Source organism: Protopterus annectens, chromosome 1.part0, assembly GCF_019279795.1.
Source record: "Protopterus annectens isolate FY-2018-M chromosome 1.part0, PAN1.0, whole genome shotgun sequence".
Taxonomy (NCBI): Eukaryota; Metazoa; Chordata; order Ceratodontiformes; family Protopteridae; genus Protopterus; species Protopterus annectens.
Window position 1 is genome coordinate 1019426496 of NC_056725.1, and position 27073 is coordinate 1019453568.

The following is a 27073-nucleotide window of genomic DNA, read 5'->3' on the forward strand; positions in this document are numbered from 1 at the left end:
TATATATATATATATATATATACACACACACACACACACACACACACACCCAAGCACGCACGCACTTTGCGATGTACGATCTTACTTGGACTGGCAATATGAGCAGGGTGAAGCTGTTCTACTTCAAACAGCTTTGAAAACTCTTACTGCTGAGTAGCACACAGCTGTGTCACTGAATAAGGATAAGATTACAAAATGGAATGGTGTTACACACTATCTATGAGGAAAAGCTACTTCACAGTGTAGACGAATAAAGACCTGACTAAGACACTGACAATCAAAGTTCAAAATAGCTGCTCTGGCACCTGTTGGAGGTGACAGGGGTGGACAGGATTGAGCAGTCGCTGCTAGCTCAGCCATGGGGGGGCTCTGGCTCACCACATGGGTTTCACCTAGTGTGAGGACTAGGTGCCTACACCATTCAGCTTGAGTTTATTGAGCCTACCCTGCTGTGTACAGGTCACACTGTCATCAATATGCAGAGGCATGCTTCCCACAAATGGACAGCTACAGCAGAACTTGGAAAAGACACTATTGTCGTGGGGGAGATGCTCTGCTGGACCAGCAAAATTATCCCAATCCCTATCACCAAACTCTCACTGCAAAGTGAATGAGCTCATGGAGACTCCCAAGTAAGAAAAAATGAGCCATAGGGCTCTTGCCTCACCCAGGAATCCCCATCTCCAGCAACTGTTAAAAGAATAGGCCATATGGGTGCAGAAAGAGATTGGGCTCAGCCCTGCGAGGAGGACAGTCAGACATTAAAAGAAAAAATCCACAAAGGAAATGGAAATGAGACTTGAACAAAATGAGTCATAAATAACAAAACATTCATAACCTGACACCCAAAAAATCTAGTAAAAATGCATATTTCTCATCTACATCACATAATGGTACAGCATTTTATCAAAACACAGCCAGTCTCACATTAATTGACGGTGTGACTCCAAGAGCAACTTGAAAAAGCAGATATGTATCTCTAGCACTGCTGAGTATCATATCAGATGATTAAAAAATGCAATTTTAGTCATTTGCATTTTACCTGATTTCAACACAAAGGTCTTCAACAATGGCCAAAAGCTTTCCATTACTACAAAGAAAATAAAATGAAAATTAAAAAGAAGAACAGTGGTCTCGTGTTAACTAGTTTACTGAAAGACAATTATTTTCATTTTTAAATACCTAAGCAAGAAGAGTGATGACTACAAACAATTGCGTATATGCATTCAGCAAAAGGCAGCTATGATCACATTTTCACACCAGGTTACCTGCTGCAAAATTAATCTTTATGAGGAAAGTAATAAAAACAATTCAAGAAATTCCTAACAGCATTATTAAACTTGAACTTTTTGATTTCATTCAAAGCAAGTTTTCTAAATACTACTTCACAGCTTTCAGAATCATTAATTACTTAAAAAAAACACTTCACTTGCTGAAGAGCAAGTCTGAACTTTCCACATGCTGTAGTTCACACATCTTTTTAAGGTTCATGACAACTTTAACCATTTCACCACCTGAGAATAAAAATTAAAAGCATTCCTGTGTGTGACTTTTATGGAATTTCTGAACTAATTTACTTGCACCAGAAATCATAAAGCCTCTAGACCAATGGTCTTCATTATAGACAAATTACTTAAAAAGCATAACAACGTCCGAATGTGACTATTAAAACAATTTATGTTCTGTCTAAATCTAGCATATTATGAATAATTTCTGAAATAAGATACAAATGTAGAAAGAAGCCAGTAGAAAGAGGTCAATCTCCATCACAAGTGCAAATGTCCTAAATGACTTTTGATTACTTTTGGTTTGGCAATAGTCTGATAAAATGTTAATTTCTTTCATTCAAGAAGCAGTTGCAAAAAAGCAGGAGGAGGGAATAAATAGCAAAGTAAACTCGCAGAAATGCCAGGCTACTGAATGTATAATAACCCCACATCAGTATCAAACAGGCTTGTAAAAAGGGGATGGGACAGGAACACTGCATGAAAATAAAACTCTGAAAACTGAAAGTACTAGCTGAAAGAGAGCTGCTAACCAAGGCAGAAAAAGCATGTGAAGGAAAATTCATAATGTCAGGTTTGACTTTAGCAGAAAGGACAGACAAGATTTAGTCTAAAATCTTCAAGGTCAGCAACACTCTATATGAATATATGATGGAAAATTATTGAAAAGCCAAGCATCTCAAGGAAGCAGCAAACAGGCATAAGACTGAAATCAAGAAAGGCCACAAAGAAAGGAAGATATTTAAGGAGAAACTACAGAATGAGAAATGATACAGGAAAAGCTTAAGTTAAAAATGAACTGCGTTGAAGACTGTTCATTCAGGGACAATTTGACATTTATGGGGATTCCAAAGAAAATGGAATAATCTAACTGCAAAACTTTTATGTCAAAGCTGATCAGTGAATGATCAGCATACCCGCGCAAAATATTAGAACAGAGAGGGCCCACTGAGTATATTTATGACAGATACTTCTAAAGAAAATGCAGAGTCCCATTAAGTTAAAATACACTCAACTAAACAAAAGGGAGAAGAACCTGTCTGGCCTCTGGCAGAATAGTTAAGACCTAAAGACTGGAACAGTTATGATGTTCGAGGTTATTGATTAATCCAGAACCACTTGTCAAAGAAGGAATGAGTATCTACCAATAAAAAGGCTGTGCAGGTGAATGGGTTTTTGGGTTAGTCTCCAATATGCAGCAATAATGAAAATTCACTACAAAACAGGAATTAAAAGCCATTTGACCATAGAAATAGCCATGGGAGACTTACAGAAGATCCAGAAGGAAGGGGGCAGTGAGTATGGCAGTGAGACAGAGCAAGGAGGAATGTGAGAGACCGTGTAGGAAGGCAAAAGATGCATACATGAGAATACTGATTAAGCAATTCCCAGTTTTCCGGAGGAAAATGTTGGACAGACAGTGACACAAAGCCAACAGACCAATATTCTGAAGGAGTACTTGCGAACCAAAGCAGAGTTAATCATGACTTCAGGGGAAAGTGCCACTGAACTGTAAATAGTCCCTGGAACATTAAATGAAAGATAAGCAATCATTAAAATTCAGTTTATTTTTACACAACTGAGTTTACTGTTTATAATATCTTTAAGGATATTTTGTCATAGTAATTATTTATATAATATAATTGAAAAAGGACTTGCAATCAAGTGCCTGGAGGAGCATGGCTTTGGGAAATTACTCTACTGTACTTTGAAGAGGACTTGGACTGTTTAAATAAAAGGGTTCTATAAAAACAAGTAAAACTTGTTAAATTTGTACATAGCCAAGTTTATTATTTGGGATGGCACTATGAATCTTTTGTTATAGTAATATTCGCTTTTCGGATAACATATTATTAAAAAAGTTTAAAAGTGTTTTTTTTGGGGGGGGGGTTGTGCAATGTATAACCGAATATGATCAAGTTTTTCTTAATCTAAGTGCTAATTCAAATAAAGTTTCTTTAACTGCATACTCATGGTGACTTATTTTCAAAGATATGAAAGAATCTGATAGGAAAACTTCAGAACTTCCAAAAAAAAGTGAAGGGTACTGCGTTTAGGACACAGCACCCCAGCTGTAAAGTATTATCAGGGAGGAGTGGAGCCATTTGCAACACAACAGTAACCACATCTGAACAGTACCACCAAGAACAGAGAGGGTAGTGGCACAAGCAAACAGAATATGGGGGTCTGTGCACAAAAGGATAGGATGCCAGAGAGGGTAATGGTATCAGCAAACAGAATATGGAGGTCTGTGCACAATGGGGATAGATGCCAGAAACAGACAGAAATGCATTCAGTCTGCAGGATTTTGGCCAGGCCAAACCTTGAGCATGAATGCAGTTCTGGAGTCTATATATGGAAATGTATATCAGACTGCTGGAATAAATTTAAAGGAAAGTGACCAAAAAGATCTGTTAGATGCAAGGTAAGAAATATGACCAGATGGTAGAGGGGCTACAGCTGTTGCACCAAAGATCATGAGAGATAGGTGACACAAGTCATTTTGAACAAGGAAGTCACAGAAGGGATGAAGGAACACAAGCATCAGGCTGAAGGAGTAACTACTCCCTGGGTCTCCAAAAGTAGTTTTTTTCACAAATAGGGTTGTGTCAAACCCATGGAATGAAATATCAGAATGGATGGTGAAGAGGGAACCCACAAAAGCATTCAAGAATTCATGACACAGGTAGAAATAAGGAGGAAAGCTCTGACGGGGGAAAGTAGAATGTTAAGTCACTTAAAAGTGAAGACTAGACAGACTTATTGGATTCCTTCTGCAATCAAGCAAATGTAATATAATGTGGAACTGACGGAATCAGAATAATAACAAATGTTCTTTACAGCTTTCTTTTTAAACAAGAAACATCTTTAGTAAATCATCACTTATGACATAGTCAAGCATACATTTATAGAACTGAAAACAAACCACGTTGACATTTTCAGTTGCAAATATTATACATCACTTACAATCTTGTATACATTCACTGACAATTTGAACATTACATACCTCATTCAATTCCTGCCTTCCCTTGAACCTCTTTCCTCTTCCAAAACATTATTCTGATTGTACTGTTCCTACAATTCCTATTTTTTTCTTTGCAGTTTACTCCTACCCCTTTCTAAAGATCCCATTTTCAGTTCTTTTATCTCGTTACTATATTCACTTCTAGTATGGCTGGCTTAGACTTTGTGATTTCTGTTTTCTAATTGCTTTTTTGGCAGCCACCAGAATTAAACTCAGCAAGTCCTTACTATTCTCTATCACAGCTCAAAAAAATAATTTCCTTACTTATACCAATCTGCTCACCCAATATTTCTAACAGAGTAGTCTGCAAGGAATTTACCAAGTCTGCCAACTCATTACAATGCCAAAAATATAAGTTTCCTCGCCATTACACCTCCAACATTAGAAATCTACCTGAGGAACAATTCCTTGGAGTCTGCCTGGGGTATAGCAATACCTCTGCAAACACTTCCAAGCAAAGATCTTAAACCTTCTAGACTTTGTTGCATATTTGGGAGCCATACATACATACTTCCATTCTTTCATTGTGAACTGACTATCCAAGTCTCTCGTCCCAATCCTTTCTAACCTCATCCGATTGATATGTGTAGTTATTATGCACTATTTTGTATGCCTAACTAAATTATCCCTTTTTTTAACAGCAGCTTCTTTTCTACATTCTACTAAAACCTCTACCAGTGATTCCCATGCTTGCACAAGGAAATGACTGGGTTAAGACCCTAGGCGTTATCCAGTAACACATTTATTACAACGCATGTTAATGAAAAAGAATATTGAATATTATAAGGCTTTTTTCTGGTAAACAAGGTATGCTTAGCAGTTTTGTGTCTGGTTTGCATGTTACTAGAAGACAATCTGATACAGAGAAATGGCTTGGAGAAAGTGGTTACTGAAAGCATTCAAGTGTTTTTTCTACTGGAAGAAATATAAAGATAGACAAAATCACATAGCACTTATTAACAGAACAGGCTGTACCATGCATCTTAGCATGACTACCCTTTCCTTGTGGTTAACTCTAGCCTGTCTGTGTGGCTATCAACGTATAACTTTTGTTCTTATTAGGAAGCAAAAACTTCAATACTTGAAGTTGTTCATAGTTTTGTGTGTTATTATTAAGTTGATAAGATTTAGGGGGTTGTTTGTTCTGTTTGAGGGCTTTCAAAAAAAACAAAGTTATGCAAGATGTGGCACGGGCTCAAATGGATATGAGAAGAAGCAACTGTATAAAAGACCAACCTGTCAAACAGTATATGCATGTAACATAAAAGTTGGAACTAGACATTTAACAAAAAAGCAGTTATACATAAAAGGTGGTAATAATAACTATATAAGAAAATGATGCTTTCTGTAATGTCTTTCAATCTGAATGGTCTTATAGATAAATGTAAAAAAGAAAGAATAGTGAACTATATTAAAAATGTACAGTGCAAACAGCTATGTTACAAGAGACACACATAGAAAGAACTGAACATGTGAATTTGATAAACAAGGGTTTTCAGGATGGTTATTAAGGGGAATATTTGGGGAAAAGGAAAAGAGGAGTACTTAATTAATTGCAAGAGGAGATCCAATAGTGATAGAAGAGGAAAAAAGATAATAATGGAAGATATATCGTACTAAGGGGTACTGGCAAGAGAGGAGGATTACACTAGCATGCATTTACATTCCACCTAAACTGCTATAATGGAGCTTAAGAAACTTATGGGAGAAATAATCAGCTTTCACCAAGGAATATTACTTATAGCTGGAGACCAGAATTTGGTTTGCAGCAGCGAAGATGTTTGTGGGGGCCTAGAAGGGAAATATAACAAAGGAAGGTAGATTTTTGAAGACATTTATGAAAACGTTTGACATGGAAGATGTGCATTCAGCACTAGCAGTTTGCAGTGAATTTATTTATTTCCAGTTTGATGACCGGGGAGGTCCACTGGGCTCAAGAAGCCCGTTTTCAGTGGAGGCCTGGGGAGAAAAGCTCCACATTACATACAAGTAAATCAAACATATAATTATATAAAAAAAATGTAGAATTATATACTGAGAGGTAGCAAATTACAAATGCAAAAAATGAACACTCTTCATAACATACATATATAGTTGATAAGAGAGCCATTGGCACAGCATACAGTTGAACTGAGGCAGCAGATAAATCTGAACAAAATACTAAAATCTATCAATACTGTAAATCTTCTGTTAGTAGTTGCAAAGACTGAATATTTGAAAGATATTAGTAAGTATAGGTTTTGTAGAATGTGGGAGAAATAAAGGTGGAAAGTACTGTGTGCACTATGTATACATTCAAGTTTGTCGTGAAAGAAAAGAGAGGGAGTTGAGCAGTAGAGAAAGAGGCAGTTGTTTAGTAGAAATAGATTTTGGTGCAAGCAGAGAGTGGCAGATGTACAGTGGAGAAAGAGGCAGTTGTTTAGTAGCAAAGTGGAGTACACAAATGGTAGAGATGATTATCTTACCTAGTTAGCATCATCTCTTAGTATCAACCTTATATGTAGGTAGAAAAGAGAAATATTCCCAGATAGGGAGAGAGAGTAGAGATAGTAAGCTATGTACAGTATTTACAATATACATTCAAGGTTTTGATGTTATATTATGTTAGATTCAGAGAGGGGCAGCTGTAGAGGAAAAAGAACATGGTGTAGAGGTACATGAGGAAGTACACGTGTAAGAAAAGTACAGTGGTGTACACTTACCATAAATGTAGATGTTCGAGTGTATTCACTGTTGCAGTCATTACATTTGGGTAATCTGCTGGCAGGTTGCCCTCAGTTGGCCTGAATTCCAAAGTCTTGGGTCCTGCTTCGGTTGCTGTCTCTTCTTCCATGACATCAGGTCATGAGGGGTATAAAACATGCAGACGACACCATTTTCTTTAGTTTTTCTTGCCCCAGATGTCAGGTGCCCCCCAAAAAGGTATATAAAAAAAAAAAAATATATATATATATATATATATGTATATATACATGCATCAATGTAAACTTTATCTTCATCTAATAGCAAATACACCACACAGGTTGTAGAAGATAGAGAAGGAAATATAAACTCCAGAATGACAGGGGGATGGTGGGTGGGTAACCTGGACTGCAACAGTGAATACACTCGAACATCTACATTTATGGTAAGTGTACACAACTGTACTATGTTCTTCATGTTTCACTGTTGCAGTCATTACATTTGGGTAGAATCCCAAAGCTATGGTTGGGAGGCTGGAGCTAAATAGCATTAGGTGCGGCTATAAGGCCCTGCAGAACTGCAGTGGCAAAGCCTGCCCTGGACTTAGAGTAGAGAACTCCAAGTAGCAGCCTCTAGAATGTCTTTGGTTGGTACTTCTCTGAGAAAGGCTGCTGAAGTAGCTGCAGCTCTGGTGGAATGAGACCTAATGCCCTTGGGCACAGGTTTACCATGGTGTAAGTAGCAGAAACGGATTCAGTGGCTTATCCACTTTGAAATTATCTGCTATGAAATAGCCTTTTCTTCTGATCCTGCAGCATATGTCACTAGTAATTGCTCAGTTTTTCTTAGAGCTTTAGTCCTGCACAAGTAGAATCTTAGCTGTCTGTGTACGTCCAAGGAATGCAGAATTCTCTCCCCCTTGTTCTGTGGATTTGGATAAAAGGTTGGCAGATGAATTGTTTGGTTAAGAGCCACACTGGAAACCACCTTAGGCATAAATGTAAGATTTGTCCTCAGAGACATTCTGTCTGGGTAAAATATGATAAAAGGCTCTAAAGCCATGAGGGCCTGTAGCTCTGAAACTCTTCTTGCTGAAGTAATTGCTAGTAGCAGAACTGTTTTCCATGATAAGAACGTTATATCAGCGGTAGCAGCTGATTCAAATGGGGACAGGGTGAGCTTTTCCAACACATAATTAAGGTCCCATGCAGGTAATGGTGATCTTCCAGGAGGCCTTAAATTTTTGGCTCCTCTAAGATACTGTTTTAGTAAAGGATGAGAAAAGATTGGTGGCTCTGTATTGTAATGAGCCGAAATGGCAGAGGCATGGATTTTAATTGATGAGAAAGATACGCCTTTGTCAAGCATCTCAGTTAAGTATTGTAATATCGGAGGAATATTTGATCTGCTCTATCAGTTCCTTGTGCTCGATTCCAAGCAGAGAATCTCTTCCATTTATCAGCATAGGATTTTCTAGTACTAGGCCTTCTGGCTTCCAAAATTATATCTATCACAGCTTTACTGAGAGGTGTTGCTTGTATAACTACATGATCAGCCAAGCTGCCAGGTTCTGTACCTGGAGTTGATTGTGCAGGATCTGATTGTTTTGCTGGGACAGTAGTTGAGGTCTTTGAGGTAAGGTCCAAGCTGGGTATTGAGACAAGTTCCTTAGGACTGGGTACCAACATTGGCGGGGCCAGTCCGGGGCAATTAATATCATCTTTGGTTTCTCTTGTCTGACTTTTAGGAGGACCTTGGGAAGAAGAGGCAGAGGAGGAAAAGTGTAAACTGATGGGTTTTTCCAACTGAAGGATAGGGCGTCCACTTTCCATGCTCGTCTGTGATAAATCCTTGTGCAGAATCTTTCCAATTGATAATTTTGAGGAGAGGCAAATAGATCTATGTCTGGGCTCCCCCATTTCTCTGTTATCATGCAAGACTTGTGGATTTAGTTTCCACTCATGAGGATCCATAGGGTTTCTGCTTAAATTGTCTGCCAGAGTATTTTGCTTTCCTGGCAGGAATTGAGCTTGAAGATGTATTTGGTAGGTCAAAGCTGTGTCCCACAGTGCCATGGCTAATGTGCAAAGGGGGTAAGAGTGTGTGCCCCCTTGCTTGTTTATATACCACATGACCGTGGTGTTGTCCGTCTTTATCAGTAGTTGTCCTAGATGAATTAAGTCCTTGAAGGCTGTTAGGCATTTTGAACAGCTAGCATCTCTTTCTGGTTGATATGTAGATGCATTTGTTTTGGGGGTCCATATGCCCTGAATGCATCTTCCTGCCATGTGGGCCCCCCAGGCATAATCTGATGCTTCTGTTGTTAAGGTTTGGCTGGCAGGGGGTAGAATGAAGGCCCGTCCCATGTTTTGGTAACATGCCTTTGCCCACCATAGAAACTCCTGTTGTAGGCAGGGAATGAGAGGAATCATTGTTTCCAGACTGTGAGAATGTTGACTCCATAAACTTTTTAGGTACCATTGAAGTTTCCTCATATGCAGTCTTGCATATGGAATTAGTAGGATGCAGGATGCCTTGAAGCCCAAAGCCTGCAGAATTTGTCTTGCAGATAACTGGGTTTTTGTTGCTATCAGTTTGAAGTAAGTAGTCAGTTGCCTTTGCTTGTCTGGCGTGAGGTAAGCCATCTGGGCAGTTGTATTCAAGCATGCACCCAGGAATGTTATTCTTTTGAGAGGGTACCAGTTGTGATTTATTTTCGTTTATTGTGTACCCAATGCATGTTAGAAGCCTTTTCACAAACACCAGATGTCGAAGAAGAATGTCCTTGTTCTCTGCTTGAATGAGACAGTCATCCAAGTAAGGGTATATTTGTATACTTCTTTGTCTGCAAAATGCAATTACTGGTGCCAGGCACTTTGTAAAGACACTGGGGCAGTAGATAAGCCAAAGGGCAGTGCAGAGAATTGGTAGTGCATTAAGGCAGCCTTGAATCTGAGGTATCTTCTGCACGATTGTCTTATTGGGACATGCAGGTATGCCTCTTTTAGGTCTAATGTCACCAGCCAAGCATTCTTGCCCAGCATGGGCAGAAGCTGCTGCAAAGTCAGCATTTTGAATTTTGGAATGTGCAGGTATGTGTTCAAAATCGATAAATCCAGTATTGGCCGCCAGGCCTTGTCCTTTCTGGATACCAAAAACTTCCCCAAAAGCAAACCGACAACACCAGAATAGACAATACAAAACGGAAAACACTCCGTCTCAGCTATAAGGATATGCTTGCTGGCAATTACTCGAATAAGGCGAAATATATTAATTGTCCTTGAAGATGTTTATTCACAAACGAATAGATAAAACAACATTAACTGAACACCAAATATTGTAAACTGTTAAGCGCTTTCATCCGCCAAATGCAGACTTCATCAGAACAGCTGATTTACACACACAATGATCTTTTTAAAAACTTTTTGGCGCCATTCTAGATAACAAACTTTTAAAGTGCCAGTGCTCATATTACTTAAAAATAATTACACAAATTAATACATCGCTAACTTCTTGTATAGAATCATGTTAAAAACATTAAAATTATATATTAAATCATATGTATTACTATAATATATATAATTCAAAAAAAAATTTTTATATTATTAAAAAATATATATGTTAAAAATTACATACATAGCATATGCCAATAACCAAAAGTTCCTAATAAGCCCTATTAATTAATATATAGTAAATAAAAAACTGGAACAATTAAACATGTAAAAGTCAGAGCAACATTAGGAAGGGTTTAATAGAAATACAATCATTAATACCCGGTTCCTTAGTTGCATCTGTCAACACCTGCCAGGTGTTCTTTTTTACTTAATATTGCCTTAAATTCCCCCCCCCTATTTGAAGGTATAACCTGATCTATATCTGGGCTCCCCCATTTGCTTGTCAACATGTTGAAAATCCTTGGTTAAAGTTTCCACTCGTGTGGGTCCATGAGTTTTCTTCTTAGTCCGTCTGCCAGTCTGTTTAATTTTCATGGCAGGAATTGAGCTTGTAGGTGCACTTGGTAACTCAGGGCTATGTTCCACAATGCCATGGCTAGTCTGCAGAGGGGGTAGGAATGTGTACCCCCCTTCTTGTTTATGTACTACATAACAGTGGTGATGTCCGTCTTTACCATTAGCTGTCCTGGAAGAATGTGGTCTTTGAAGGCTGTCAGAGCATTCTGTACAGCTAACATTTCTTTCCGATTGATATGCAGGTGCATTTGACTTGGGCTCCACTTGCCCTGAATGCACTTCCCTGCCAGGTGAGCCCCCCATGCATAGTCTGATGCGTCTGCTGTTAGGGTTTGGGCAGCAGGGGGTGGTGTGAAAGGTAGTCCCTTATTTTGGTGGCAGGCCTCTGCCCACCAAAGGAACTCTAGGCGTAGGCAAGGTATGATAGGAATCACTGTTTCTAGTTCTTGAGAATGTTGACACCATAGGCTTTTTAGATACCACTGTAGTTTCCTCATATGCAGTCTTGCATATGGAACTGGAAGAATGCAGGAGGCCATGAACTCCAAGGCTTGCAGTATTTGTCTTGCAGATAGCAAGGTTTTTGTGGCCACTTGTTTGAAGTAGGTTGTCAAATGAATTTGTTTCTCTGGTGTGAGGTAAGCCATCTGTGGAAAAAGAAGTTATGTTCTTACCATAACGTTCCATGTGAATTGTTCATCTCGCCTTTGTTCTTACGCACTGGTTCGGAGCCAATCCTCGGCTCTGAGTCGGCCACATCGCAAGCTCAGCATCTAAGAGAAGCTCAAGGCCCAGTTCCCATCCCATGATCCCCTGCTGCTATCCCTCAGATCTAGTTTGCTAAGAAACCAGACTTCAATAATATAACTAACCCCTTTGCCAACTCTCTCATCTACACGAGATAGAAATACTCAAATTATATACCGACAGGCATACCATAATGAGTTCAACTAAAGGAAGCAGATAGTGCCAGGTAACCCCAAGAAAGTAACCAGACACCAGTCATAACCATTCTTCCAGAACGTGGAGGGGGATGGAGGGAGGGATTGTAAGAACAAAGGCGAGATGAACAATTCACATGGAACGTTACGGTAAGAACATAACTTCTTTATGTGAAATTGTTCGATCTCGCCGTTTGTTCTTACGCACGGGTAGCGTCCCTAGCACCGCAACCCTGGGTGGCTCACGGAAGAACATTCCTGAGAACTGTAGAACCAAAGGAAGCCCTGTCCCTGGAGGTCCTGTCCACTTTGTAGTGAGTAATAAACGTATGAGGTTTGGCCCAAGTAGCCGCCGCACATATGGTATCCAACGGTAAATGATCGGCGTGGGCCAGAGAAGTGGAAACAGCCCTGGTAGAATGAGCTTTAGGTATGACTGGAAGAGACTGCTTGGAGGATGAATAGACAAAATTTATACAGTCTGACAGCCACTTAGATAGCATGCATTTTGTCACTGCCAGTCCTTTCTTATTTTCCGCAAAGGAAACAAAAAGTTGATCTGATCTCCTACATTCCTTGGTTCTGTCCAGATAAAATCTCAACTGTCTGTGGACGTCCAATTTGTGTAACATGTATTCCAATTTATTAGAATGGCTCCTGAAAAAAGTGGGAAGTTCAATGGATTGATTAATATGAAATACTGAACATACTTTCGGCAGAGAGGATGGATTAGTACACAAGGTGACTCTGTCTGGGTGAAAGACTATATACGGGGGTCTAATCGACAATGCCTGTAGTTCCGAGATTCTGCAAGCTGAAGTGATTGCCACCAGAAACAGGGTTTTCCAGGATAGATACTTAAGTGGACACATCGAAGCTGGTTCGAAAGGTTCCAACATAAGTTGAGACAGCATTAGATTCAAATTCAAGGGAAATACCGGGCTTCGTATGGGTGGCCTGAGATGGAATGTACCCTTCATAAATGCTCTACAAAGTCTGTGGGACATAACTGTAGCTCCCCCTTCACCCACATGAAAATTTGATATGGCAGCTAGATGAACTGTTATCGTGGACGTTGAGGACCCTTGATGAAAGAGTGTGGAGAAAAATTCTAAAATTTTGTGAACAGGGGCCACTAAAGGATCTATACCCTGTCTGGAGGCCCAACACACAAAACATTTCGACTTGCTCCTATACAGCTTTTTTGTGGAAGCTTTGTGAGAAGAAACTAAAATGTGCTGCACTGCCGGGGATAAAAGGTCCGACCTGGCTAGGTTGGGAAGTGGAGCAACCAAGCTGTCAGTTTGAGGGACTGAAGAGATGGGTGAGGAACTCCTGACGAGTGGGTCAGCAGGTCTGGCACTGGGTCCAGAGTCCAAGGTTCCTCCATCTGGTGAGCTTGAAGGGATGACTGCAGCAGGGTAACACGATGAACATCCAGATCTGTCAAGGCCAAAATGGTGCTATCAAGATGATCGTCCTTCCCAGACCTTTGGCTTTCTGTAGAAATTTGGGAATTAATGGAATAGGAGGGAAGGCATAGAGGAGACCCGGGGGCCAATCGTGTATCAGTGCATCCCTGGGGGCACCCCCCAGAGGGGGAAGTAGGGCGAAGTAGCTTCTGCATTTGGCGTTCAAGGGGGAAGCAAAGAGATCGCAGCAAGGCTGGCCCCATCTGCGGAAGATGTCCTCCGCAACTTGATTCTTGAGGGACCACTCGTGAGGTAACAGGATGGCTCTACTCAACCTGTCCGCTATGACGTTGGATGTTCCCGGGATGTGCGTTGCTATTAGAAAGCGTCCAGTGGACACAGCCCATTGCCAGATTCTCAGGGCCTCTCTGCATAAGGGGTAAGACCTGGTTCCTCCCTGTTTGTTTATGTACCAGACTACTGACATATTGTCCGTCTGAATTACCACTGTTCCCAGAGGTAAGGAGTTGTGAAAGTGTTGCAACGCCAAGAACACTGCTCTCAGCTCCAGGACATTGATGTGCAGGTTGTACTCTATTTTCGACCACTCTCCTTGGACTGTTCTCCCCCACCCTATCAGGGAAGCGTCCGTGGTTATTGTGGCTACGGGGGCAGGGAGTGCAAACTGACGCCCCATCGTCAGTTCCTGATTGTTTATCCACCAAAGGAGGTCCTGCTTGCAAGTTTCCGTGATTAAGATTCTGTGTGACAAAGGTAACTGTTGGAACGACCACTGAGCAAAGAGGAGTCACTGGAGGATCCTCATGTGCATTCTCCCTAGGGGAACTGAAATAAGGGTAGCTGCCATCATGCCCAATACTTTCAAGACTTGTACTGCGGGGACTTTTTTGTTTTGAAGAAGAATAGAGACCTGATCCCTCAGGGCTGACACTCTTGCCTGAGGAAGTCTTATCCGTTCTATGGAAGTATCTAACTCCGGCCCTATGAATAAGATATGCTGTGAGGGCGACAAGGAAGATTTTTCGAAGTTCACTGTTATTCCTAAGCTGGAACAGAGGTTGATTGTATAGTCCCTGGCTTGCACTAGGTGATGCTTGGTGGTGGCGGTAAGGAGCCAGTCATCCAGATACGGAAACACTTGGAATCCCCGTCATCTCAGGTGAGACGCCACTACTGTCATGCACTTGGTGAACACCCTGGGGACTGAGGTGAGGCTAAAGGGCAGAGCTCGAAACTGAAAATGACTGGCTCCCAGCTGGAAGCACAGGTGATCTCTGGATGGCCTGGCCATTTTTATGTGGTAGTACGCATCCTTGAGATCTATAAAGCACATCCAATCGTTCGTTTGAAGAAATGGAAGAATCGATTGTAGCGTGACCATCCAGAATTTTTCCTTCTTCACGAAGGTGTTGAGTCTGCTGAGGTCCAGTATTGGCCTCCAGTCCCCTGTTTTCTTTGGAACTAAAAAGAACCTTGAGTAAGTTCCGGATCCTATTTGGTCTGCCAGGACTAGCTGGATGACTCTTTTTTCTAACAGCCTTTGTACTTCTATGGCTGCTTGATCCCGCAGAGCAGGTGGAACATCTGGGAATCTTTTTTGGGGGGGTGGTTTGTTTAGAAAGGGAATATCGTATCCTCTGGTTATTATGCTTTTTACCCAGGAATCTGATGTGAGATTTAGCCAGGCCTCCGGGTATAAAGCCAAGCGACCCCCGACTGCCTCCAGAGCAGGACAGCCGGGCCTCCACTCAGGAGTGCTGGAAGGGCTTCCCAGGGATGGTATCCCTGTCGCCCTGGTTTTACGGACCCCCTCTGCCGCCTGGGTGGCGTCTTCCATTCCTTCCCACTCCTCTGCCTCTGGTGGGGGTATCGCTAGCTGCAGACTGGAAAGATCCCAGAGTCTTCCGGAACCACATTTTTCCGCCTCGTTGCCCTTTGGGGTACGGTCTAGAGGGGGCGGAAAAACGGACCCCTACGGCAGACAGGGTCTTTCCCTCTTGCTCGCACCTAGTGAGTGTCTCCTTCACTTTGGGACCAAACAAGGAGGCACCATCAAAGGGGGCATTAGTAAAGGAAGACTTAAAGGCTTCCACAAAGGAGCACAGGCGCATCCAGGATTGTCTCCGCAGAGCAATCGTTGAGGCTGCCGCCCTACTCGAACCTTTGGCCGCATATGATATGAGCCTCATGGACGAGTTAACTATTGAGGTAAGGGTGTTAAGCTGTGCTGTCACCTTGTCTGAGACAGCAGCATCTGTGGTACCCTGGAGAGTATCTCTCAACTCCTTAATGAGATCTCTCTGAAGGTGTGTAAAATGGGTAAGGTAGTTCAGCGATCGCATGGTAAAAGTCGCTGAACTAAACATGCACTTCCCATACCTGTCCATAGTCCTAGAATCCTTGTTAGGAGGATGCACAGAGGAAGATGCTTCGGACATTTCCTTTTTGGTGGCTGCTGCCACAACCATAGCATCAACAGGGACTCCCTTGGTAAGGTAAGCTTTATCTTGGGGGGGCAGTAATATATTTATTTGGTCTACGAGGGACTGGTTCTACGGTATCAGGGGCCTCCCATGCCCTTCGAGCTATTAAATCCATTAGCTCGTCGAAGGGCGGAGTAACCCAGGAAGTGGAAGGTTGAGCCCCAAATGCCTTCAGCAACACCGACTCGTCCTCAGTGGGGGCAAGTGTCTGCCAGCCACCCCTCTGTTTTAAAATTTCTAAGATGTCAGCGAATGAGACATCCTCGGGAGAGGACCGTGGGGACCCCTCTGACTCATCCAGGTCGGTGTCCGATGTCAATGATTCCTGTGGGGAATCAATGTGCCTCTTCTTGCACAATCTCTTCCTCGGAATTTCATCAGAGGGGACATCTGGTGAAGCTTCCGAGGAACAGGGTTCACCCTCTGGGGCTGGTTGTGGCATTGGGTCTCTACGCTTGTTGGGGATCGAGGGCGCAGAAGCAGAACACAGTCCCTTCAGGGAAGGAGAAGTGGATTCTGATGATGTGAGGGTCTGACCAGACAAGACCTTCCTCATGGCGTCGAAGGCACCAGAGCCCCGGGCCGAGGACTCCACCGGATCCAAAGAACATGGTAGCTTCCCCGGTACCGGAGCCACGGGCTCCGATCCAGAGGACGGAGCCGAGCTAATCTGCGCCGAGGCCCCGATGGGAAGAGTCGGCACCAAAAGCTCAGTTCGACTCTCCACCCCGGAACCAAGGAGAGACCGTTGGCTCCGAGACCCCTCGACGGGCTCCGAGGGTGTCGAGGTCAGTGGTGCCGACAGCACTAAGGAAGGCTTCAGCACCGGGGGATCAACAAATATCAGATCCTCAACTCCCAGCTCCAAAGACTCGATGGGTCTCGAAGGAGGATCTATGGATGGGACAGGGAGGGCTTCAAGTTTCAAAACCAGCTGGGACGAAACTGCAAAAGCCGTGTTCTCCATAAGCTTCTGTACCACTCGATCCACATCGGTGTCCGACATCGCCCTGGAAGAACGGGTCAAAGGGGCCGAAGAGGTCACCGAGTGAAGGATTGAAGACAGAGGCACCTCTGACACTGGCTCCAAGACCTGGGCCTCGATTCGAGACAACCGCTCGATGCTCGGTTCCAAGGTCTGTGGAGCCGGCGACCGAATCTTGATCGAGGTGCTCGGAGCCGAAGACTTGGGCTCCGATACCTTCGAAGCCTTCAACCCCTTCGAAGACTTCGATGCGTGGTCGGCCTTCTCTAAGGCCTCTTGAAAATCGGGCTTTAGAAGGCCCCTCTCAATAAGTTTCCTGCGTCTCTCCATCATGACCCTTCCACTAAAGGAGTGACAGATGGAACAGTCCTCCTGAAGGTGGAGAGGGCCAAGACAGTAGACGCAGGAGGCATGATTGTCCGTAATGGACATCTTCTGTCCACATTGACAGCGCTTGAATCCTGATTTAGCTTTCTCATACATAACTACAAGCTAACTTTATATATAATAACACTAATTTAGAAAACACACAGCAAACCACACTAAACTATAGGTGTAAATATAACTGCAAAAAACACACTAAGAGTAAATATATCTATATACATATTAAATAGGATACACCTAAATAACACACACACACAACTCTTAAAACTAACTTATTAATAAAAATGCAATTTTTAAACATGAATAAGTAAAGTTTTACTGGCCCGAGCTCTCCGTCGACGCGACCTGTTGCAGCGGCAAACTAGATCTGAGGGCTAGCAGCAGGGGATCATGGGCTGGAAACTGGGCCTCGAGCTTCTCTTAGATGCAGAGCTTGCGATGTGGCCGACTCGGAGCTGAGGGTCGGCTCTGAACCCGTGCGTAAGAACAAACGTCGAGATCGAACAATTTCACATGTTGTATTCATGTTTGCTCCCAGGAATATAATTTGTTGACAGGGTACCACGTGTGATTTCTTTTCGTTTATGGTATACCCCAGACAAGTTAGAACCCTTTGTACAAAGGCCAGATGATTCAAAAGTATGTCCTGGCTTTCTGCCAGAATTAGACAATCTTCCAGGAATAGGTATATTTGAATATTTATTTGCCTGCAAAATGCAATAACTGGAGCTAGGCACTTTGTGAATACCCTGGGCACAGTAGATAAGCCAAAGGGCAGTGCAGAGAACTGATAGTGCATGTAGCCTGCTTTGAAGCGTAGGTATCTTCTGCAAGATTCCCTGATTGGGGTATGCAGGTATGCTTCTTTTAAATCTATTGTTGCCAACCAGGCGTCTTTGCCTAGCATAGGAAGTAATTGGTGAAGGGTCAGCTTCTTGAATTTTGGAATCTCCAAAAAGGTGTTTAGAGTAGACAGGTCCAGGATAGAACGCCATGAATTGTCTTTTCTGGGTACCAGGAAAAGTCTTGAGTAGAAACCTTGTCCCTTTTCTTCTTCTGGTACTAGTTGAATAGCCCCCATGCTTAAGAGAGAAAGTACTTGTTTTTGGGCCTCTGCCCACTGATTTGGGGGTAGGTCCGGCCACCTGCTTGGTGTTGGCAACATGTGGAAGTGAAATCTGTATCCCTGGGACACTATATTTAAAATCCATTTGTCCTGGGTAATGAGTTCCCAATTCTTTGCATGAAGAGCAATCTTTTCCCCCCAAAGGGGCAGACAGTTGATAAGTGCTTGGAAATTCTAAAAGGAAGTCATTGAGACAGTTTACCATAGGGGGGAGTCTTATTATTCCCAGATTTGGAAGTGGAGGTCCCCCACTGCTTAGTTCCATGCGTCCCCTGGGACTGAAACCTGGGGTTTTTGCTGTGTCTGGGTTTGGCTTGAGAAGACCGGGAAGGGGCTGGAAAGGACCAATTCTCAGAGGGCCAGTGCCTACTAAATCTAGGAGGCTGAACTTGTAAAAAATCTTTAACAGTTTGCATAGATTTAGCTTTATCTTCCATCTTTTTAAGAACTTCCTCAGCCTTGTTGCCAAACAGGTGGTCCTGATTTAAAGGAGCATCCAACAATTTAGCTTTAATATGATAAGGAAAAGATTGCTCCTTAAGCCAAGCATGCCTTCTGAGCACAGACCCAGTAAAAGCAGCCCTGCAAGAGGCCTCTAATGAATCAAAACCACATTGCAAAGTATGTTTTCCAACTTGTTCGGCAGAATGCATTAAATCCTGTAATTCTTTATTTTCCACAAAGTCAAGAATCAACATCATTTTCTGTTTAAGCAGTCCAATAACATGTTGCTGATACTTTAACATATGAAACTGGCAGTTTAAAGCTCTAATGGCCAAGGTTGCAGAAGTGTGAACTTTCTTACCCCATCTATCCAGTGCCCTGAAGTCTCTATCAGAAGGGGTAGGATTTTTAGCAGTAGAAGCCTTAATGCCCTTGGGTCCCTGTGAAATAGTCTCTGGATCTGCAATAGGATTTTTAAAAAGGAACTTGTGGGAGTCAGAGACCCTGTAGTATCTGTCAGGTTTTCTGGGAGCAAGAGGCAGGGTATCAGGGGCCAAACTAGATTCTGAAAAAGCATCAACAACAATGTCTAGTACAGGAGGAATAGCTAAAGGCCTATGCTGAGGTAGGAGAAAGAAATCCCTAAGCCTCTTTTTTGAATCAGAAAATTCCTGGCTTTCCCAGTGGAAATGCTCCCTTAGAGTATGTAAGGTTTCCCCAAAAGAAAAATCCTCAGGTGGGGAAGCAGAGGGAATGAAGTCCACTGCATAAGAATCTTCATAAGTAGATAATGGCAAATCCAGATCATCAGAAGAATCAGAAACAACAGAATCCTGATCAGAAGATTCATAATCAACTTCAGTCCTAGGCCTCTTAGAAGGGGGCTACCCCTGATTAGAGTTATTAGATCTACAGCCATCCTTATCATTTGTTTTTTAGGAATAAAGGCCTGAGCATGTGGCCTGGGCCTCGGTTTTTCAAGCATGGATCGAGATTTAGGCCAAAGTAAAGATAGAGGCGTCAGTTTAATATGCAAGTCCGTAGAACTGAATACACCCTCAAAAGCCAGTGCCTGCACAGCGGCTCCGGACCCATCCAAGGTAGAGACATCTGTGGGTCCCATAGTTGAAGAATCTTGCAGCATACTGGACTCCGAATGGGTCTCAGTAGAGGCCTGCGAATCAAAAGTAGCGGGTATCAGGAGCTGCGAAAGCACCTCACTGAGTACTGGTGAACTGGCGACTGGCTTAGGAAAAGCATCATCGGCAGTTTTGGACCTCGGCGGCCTGTCTCTGTCTTTATCTTTGCGTTTTTTCGGAATCCCAGTAGTCGGATGGCTAACTGACGACATTTCTGGATAATTAAACTGAGAACCGAAAAATTTAGGGGTGAAAATATATCCATGATGGATAGTGTACTGATTAAATAAAGCACAAACCGACAGCAAGGTAAGTCGTGGTCAGGGCCTAGGCAAGGAATACAGTACGAATTAAAATCTTTATGAGATATTTGCTTTCCACAAGTAATGCAATTATTAACTTTTACTGACATCGGGAAGGTGCAAGAAAAAGTTTCCCCAACGGAGTACTTAGCTTTAGTTTAAGACTTCAGTTCTGAAACTCGAAAACGAAAATTTCAGTAGTCGGCCGACCAGCACTTGCGAACTGCTTCTGCTTCGAGCACCGCATGGCAAGAAAGACTGATGTAATGGCGTCGGCTGCATGTTTTATACCCCTGATGACCTGACGTCATGGAAGAAGGGACAACAACCAACGCAGGACCCAAGACTTTGTTAATCAGGCCGACTGAGGGCTACCAGCAAGCAGACAACTCAAATGTAATGACTGCAACAGTGAAACATGAAGAACATCTTCCCTTGCTGAGACTTTTGTTTAAGAGAGTATCACTCGGAGCTGAAGCCTCAATCAATGGAGTCTGTGAATTGGGAGTGATACCAGACAGGACTGAGTATTGAACACTGCTCCAATGAACTCTATTTGTTGTGTAGGAGTAAGGTTTGATTTCTCCCAATGTATCATTATTCCCAACAATTTTGCCAGAGAGAGAGTACAATGCAGTGCTGTTACCAGAAGATGTTCGGTGGGGATGGCGAGGAGCCAGTCGTCCAGATATGGAAACACCCAGAATCCTTTTAGTCTCAAGTGAGCTGTGACCACTGCCATGCATTTTGTGAACACTCCGGGGGCTGTAAAGAGACTGAACAGCAGGGCACGAAATTGATAATGACTGGCCCCTAGCCAGAAGTGAAGCAGACTCCTGGAGCATTTGTCCATCTTGATGTGGTAATATGCATCCCAGAGATCTATACAGCACATCCAATTGCCTTCTCTTAAAAAGGGAAGAATGGACTGAACCGTGACCATCTAGAATTTAGTTTGGGTGACAGACTTGTTTAAGCTGCTGAGATTCAAAATGGGTCTCCAGTCCCCTGTCTTTTTTGGCACCAAAAAGAATCTAGAGTAAAATCTGGATCCACGCTGGTCTGGTGGGACTGGTTGGATTACTCTTTTTTTTGAGACAGCTTTATAATCTCTGAAGCTGCTTCTTCCCTTTGCACCCAACAATCGGTAGTGATAGATTGGCAGGCAGCTTGGTGCAGAGAGAAACGACCCCTGACTGCTTCCAGAGGTAAGCAATCGGGCTACTCCTCAGGAGTGATGATAAGGCTGTCCAGAGAAGGAATCCCTGGAGCCTTGGTTACGAGGACCAACTCTGCCTCTATTGGGGCGTCTTCTGGAATTCTTACCCCCTCTGCCCCTGGGGCTATCATCAACACGTGCAGCATGGAAAGGCCCGAGATTTTTTATGCCACATTTTTCCACTCCTCTGATTCCTGGAGAAGGTAAGTTGAGGGTTGGAAAACCGTAGGCCTACAGCAGACAGGGTCTTTCGGTCATATTCGCACCTGGCTAACGTATCCTTCACTTTGGAGCCAAAAAGGGACGAAGCTTCGATGGGAGCATTCAGAAAGGAAGACTTGAAGGGATGTGCGAGGTCACAAATGTGCATCCAGACATGACCCCTTATAACAATGCCCGAACCCGCAGCTCTATCCACCCCTTCGGTCGCATGTGACAGCAACCTCATTGGGAGAAATCAAACCTTACTCCTACACAACAAATAGAGCTGCTAGGCCACGCTGTCCCTGATCTCGTCAGACAACTGTCCTGCATCCCAGAGAGTTTGGAGATCAAGTACCTCTGGAGCCTCGTAAAATGTGTCAAATAATTCAGGGACCATATAGCAAAGGTCCCTGATGCAAAAACACACTTCCCAAGTCCGTCAACTGCCCGGGACTCCACGTTGGGTGATTGGACAGTGGGACTTTCCTCAGCCAAGTCCTTTTTCGTGGCCGCCACCACCACCATAGCATCAACTGTAACCCTTTAGACCAATGCTGGTTCTCCTCGGGAGGGGAAAGAATTTTGTCTGGTCTCCAAGGGATCGCCTCAATGTAATCAGGGCTCTTCCAAGCGTGCTGCACGACAAGCTCGTTGGCAGGTGGGGTCACCCAAGAGGTAGAAGGCCAGATGCAAAAAGCCTGCAGAAACACGGATTCCTCAAATATAGGGTTGGAGGGCTTCCAATCAGCTCTCTGCTTTAACATTTCCAGGACATCATCAGGAGGTGACCGCGGGGACACTTCACCATCATCGCAGTCCGTGTCTTCCGTTAAGGACTCCTCGGGTGAGTCCATGTGCTTCCTCTTGCACGTCTTCTATTGAGAGAGCTCCTCAGTGGGAGTCTCTGAGGAGGACTCAGAAGAGCAAGTAGGGGGTGTCCTGTGGCCTCTCTGTCCGGTGTCCCAGGGGGGTGGTTTGTGACAGCTATAGCTCACAAGGTGAAAACTGGGGTTCTGACATCAAAGGAGTGCTGCCAGAAGCAAGAGCCCTCTCCATCGCACAGCAGGCAGGTCTGCCCGAAGAGGGATGGGAACGCGGAACTGAGAAAGGCAACCTCGGGACTGGGGTCACACCCCACTCCGATGAACTCGCCCCCACGGGTGGAGCCTCAAGCAGGATCGGCGTGGACGCTGCTATCGGTGCCGAGGATGGAACCGAGGAGAAAGACAGCTCCATACCCTGGGCCAAAGCACTCGTCCCAATCACCAGATTGAGGAAGGACCGGTTCAGCGGGAACCGAAGACCAAAGGGGCAAACTCACTGTCAGAGTGAGATGCACCGTAGAGGCCAAGGTGATGGGTTCCAAGGACGATATCGGAGCAGAAGGCTTTGGAACCAAGATGATCGAAGGAGGAGTATAAGATGGAGTCCGTGGATAAGTCAACCCAGGTCCTGCAGGTGGATGAGTCTTAGAAAGTGTGGGGATCCCCCTGGCTAACAACAGCTGGTCCACAAGACACACCACATCATCTTCCGACAGGCTCCTGGTGGATCTAGTGGATACTCCAGACGGGGAGTCAGGACGTTTAATGAAGGGGCTATACACGTGGCCCAGAAATGGATCTATGGAAGAGGAGTATCAGGTCCATGGTGCAAGGTCTGCCAGCACTGAAGTCTCTAGTTTTGAGACCAGAAGTAAAGGGATCAAATCCAGTGAAGTCAATACAACACTCAGTGCCAAAGTGGCACTTGGAGCTGAAACGGTCAGTTCCAAAATGGTAACTAATAAAGTAGTTGAAGGTGTGCCCTGAGCCGAAGTGGCCACAGGTGCTGAAGTCGAAATAGGCATAGTAAGGTCTATGATCGGTGCCAAAACTGGTGTCGGTATCGAAGGTTTCGAGATGCTCCGAGCCGAGGAGGAAGGAGCTGTAGAGGCAGATTCATGCTCCCAAGATAACTTTGGAACTTCTGATTTCCCAGGCTTGCTCTGATCACCTGATGGTGAAGAAGGAACAGAGTGGGATCTCTTTTTGTCCTTAGTAGGATGGGTTGAGACCTCCGTCGCAGAAATGGCCTCTGAGAAGGGAGACTTGAGTAACCCTTTCAGGATCAGTATATTTTTGCGCTCATTAAGAGTGAGTTGAGTGAAACTCTGACAAATGTCACACGGAGGCTGCAGAGAAAGGTGGGGCACTCCCAAACAGTATACACAGTCATCATGAGAATCACTATTAGGTAACTTGCCATTACATGAAGCACAATGCTTATAACTTTAAGTACTCTTCTTATCCGACATTTTGATAAAAAGACACCACAGGCCAACCGTATAATCCAACTAGAACAAAGTCAAACACCGTTCAAAGAAGTCACAAATATAGCAATAAACTGATATGTAGAGAAAAAAGGAAACCCCTTACTAAAAGCCAAAGCTAATAGGTTAAACAGGAAAGACAATACCAACTATGGTATTGAAGAAATACCACAAAGGTAAGGGAGGAAAGGCTGTACCAACAATGGTACTTGAAAGTTTACCAATGGTAACAACGGGTAACGTAGGGAGGAAAAAAACAAGGTTAAACAGAAGAAAAGACACTGGAAATACTAATCGCTTAATAAAATATGAAGATATCAAAAAGTTTTCACACAAATATCAAATAAAGTTCCACTTAGCTGAGAGCTCGGCTGAAACGACACTTTATGGCTATGCAGCAAACGAGATCTGAAGTAACAGGGAGAAGGGCATTCTGGGTAGAGACTTAGCTCAAGAGTTTTTTGGCTGGCACAAGCTTGGTAAAAAGGCCGACTCAGTTCTGAGGGCCCGGTACCGAACCCATCAGTGATGAATTGAAAGATCATCAACAACATCAGATCTATAATTCAAAGTGTGAAGGAATGATGATGATGATGATGATGGGGGGGGAGCTCACGAAATAAGGAGATATTGGGATTTTGGATGCAGACTCAAGGAGAACAACAAAAATCATACATAGTGTTATATTCAGAAAATAGCAGGGAGTATTCTAATAACTAAACCAGCACGAGAATGGAGAAAAGAGATTCTGCCGATAGGGATGACTGTGACTAGGGATACAGATAATAAGCAAGAGGGGGCTGAAATTTACTGGAGAAAACTGGCAAAGGAACCAAGGTATTGGGACCAAATAACTAGAATGGAAAAGGTAAAAGAATGGGAAGAGACCAAAAATTTATTTCGACTGCAGGTTAGAGATTGCCTTCCCTATCAAGGATTGATACCAGAGTACAGGCAAAGAGAAAGAAATAGGAGGTCTTAAATGAAAGACAGCACTGGTAGAGTTTTTAATAGAATCTAGAGCAGAAGCTGCCATTAAAAACAGGAATAATTAGTACAGCATATAAAATAATGCATGATAATTATAAGAATCAATAAGAGGAGCTTAGAAAGGACTGGGAAGAGTGATTGGATAAGCAATTCACAAAGAGACAATGGGGAATATATTTGTATCTGCCAAATATGCAACAAAGTCTAGAAGATTTAGGATCTTTGCCTGGAAGTGTTTACAGAGGTATTTTTATACCCAAAGTAGACTTCAAAGAATGTTTCCTCAGGTGGACAGCAAATGTTGGAGGTGTGATGGGCAGGAAAGAGGTGGCTGGTAACATATTGTTTTGGGAGTTTAGTGAGCTGGCATACTTTAGGTATTCTCTGTGGACTGCTTTGTCAAAATGCTAGATGAGAGGACTGAACTGACTGGAGAGATGATTTTTTTGAGCTACGATACAGAATCGAACTGCCTAGACACAGTAAAGCTTTGCTGAGTCTAATTATGGTGGCTGACAAAAAAGCAATTACTAGAAAATGGATATAAAAATCTAAACCAACTGTGCTAGAAGTAGTGAATATAGTAACAGACATAAAACAACTGGAATAGGGATCTTTAGAAAAAGGAAGAAGCAAACTACACAGGAAAAAATGGGAATTGTGAGAAAGTACAGTTGTGTACACTTAAATGTAGATGTTCGAGTGTATTCACTGTTGCAGTCATCACATTTGGGTTATCTGCCTGCAGGTAGCCCTCAGTCGGCCTGAATACCAGAGTCTTGGGATTTCTGCGTCAGATACTGTCACTTCTTCATAACGTCAGGTTGTCAGGGGTATAAAACATGCAGCTGACGCCATTACATCAGTTTTTCTTGCCCCAGATGTCAGGTGCTCCCAAAATAGGAAGCAATTACATGGTATGGAACACCCCCAGCAAAAAGCAAATACACATGATATAAGATATGCCAAGAAAAAAAGGTAGGAAGAAGTAAAGAGAAGTCAGGGGGCTGGAGGGGAGGGTAACCAGGACTGCAACAGTGAATACACTGGAACATCTACATTTATGGTAAGCGTACACAACTGTACTATGTTCTTCATGTTTCACTGTTGCAGTCATCACATTTGGATTGATTCCCAAAGCTAAGGAAGGGTGGAGGTAGTTTAGGGATGGCAATCATGCCCTGTAAGACTGCTATGGCAAATGCAGCTTTGAATTTAGAAAAGATAGGCAAGTGGTAATGCTTGGTGAAAGTGTGTACAGAGCTCCAGGTTGCAGCTTCCAGGATGTCCCTGGTAGGGGCTCCCCTGAGAAATGCTGTAGAGGTTGATGTAGCCCTAGTGGAATGTGTTCTGATCCCCTGTGGGGTAGGTTTCCATTGCTGCTTGTAGCAGAAATGGATGCAGTGTGCTATCCATTTAGAAATGGTTTGCTTTGAAATGGCTTTGCCCTCTGCCCCTGCAGCAAAGCTGACTAGCAGCTGGTCAGATTTTCTGAAAGGCTTAGTCCTGTCAAGACAGAACCTGAGCTGCCTGTGCACGTCCAGGGAGTGCAGGATCCTTTCACCTTTATTCTGAGGATTAGGGAAAAAGTTGGCACATGAATAGATTGGTTTAAAGCCACACTAGATACCATCTTGGGCAAAAATGATGGGTTAGTCCTGAGGGAAACCCTGTCCGCATGGAAGATAATGAAGCGTTCCACAGCCATAAGGGCCTGCACTTCAGATGCTCTTCTTGCTGACGTGATGGATAAAAGTAAAGCTGTCTTCCATGAGAGGAATTTTAACTCTGCTGTGGCAGCAGGTTCAAGGGCGGAAGCGTGAGCTTTTCCAATACAAAGTTAAGGTCCCAGGCAGGAGTGGGAGCTCTCCTGGGGGGTCTTAAATTTTTGGATCCTCTCAGGAAATGTTTAACCAGAGGATGAGAGAA

The 27073-nt window shown here is 43.3% G+C and overlaps 1 protein-coding gene across 1 annotated transcript in view; it reads right to left on the bottom strand.

Annotated features, from left to right (window-relative positions):
- The window catches only part of NBAS (NBAS subunit of NRZ tethering complex), a 3380746-nt gene that overhangs the window by 3194259 nt on the left and 159414 nt on the right, over positions 1-27073 (bottom strand). Inside the window, exon 5 of the mRNA XM_044064792.1 lies at positions 1043-1090. Coding sequence (XP_043920727.1) covers positions 1043-1090 — 48 coding nt within the window. The remainder of the gene's footprint in view (positions 1-1042; positions 1091-27073) is intronic.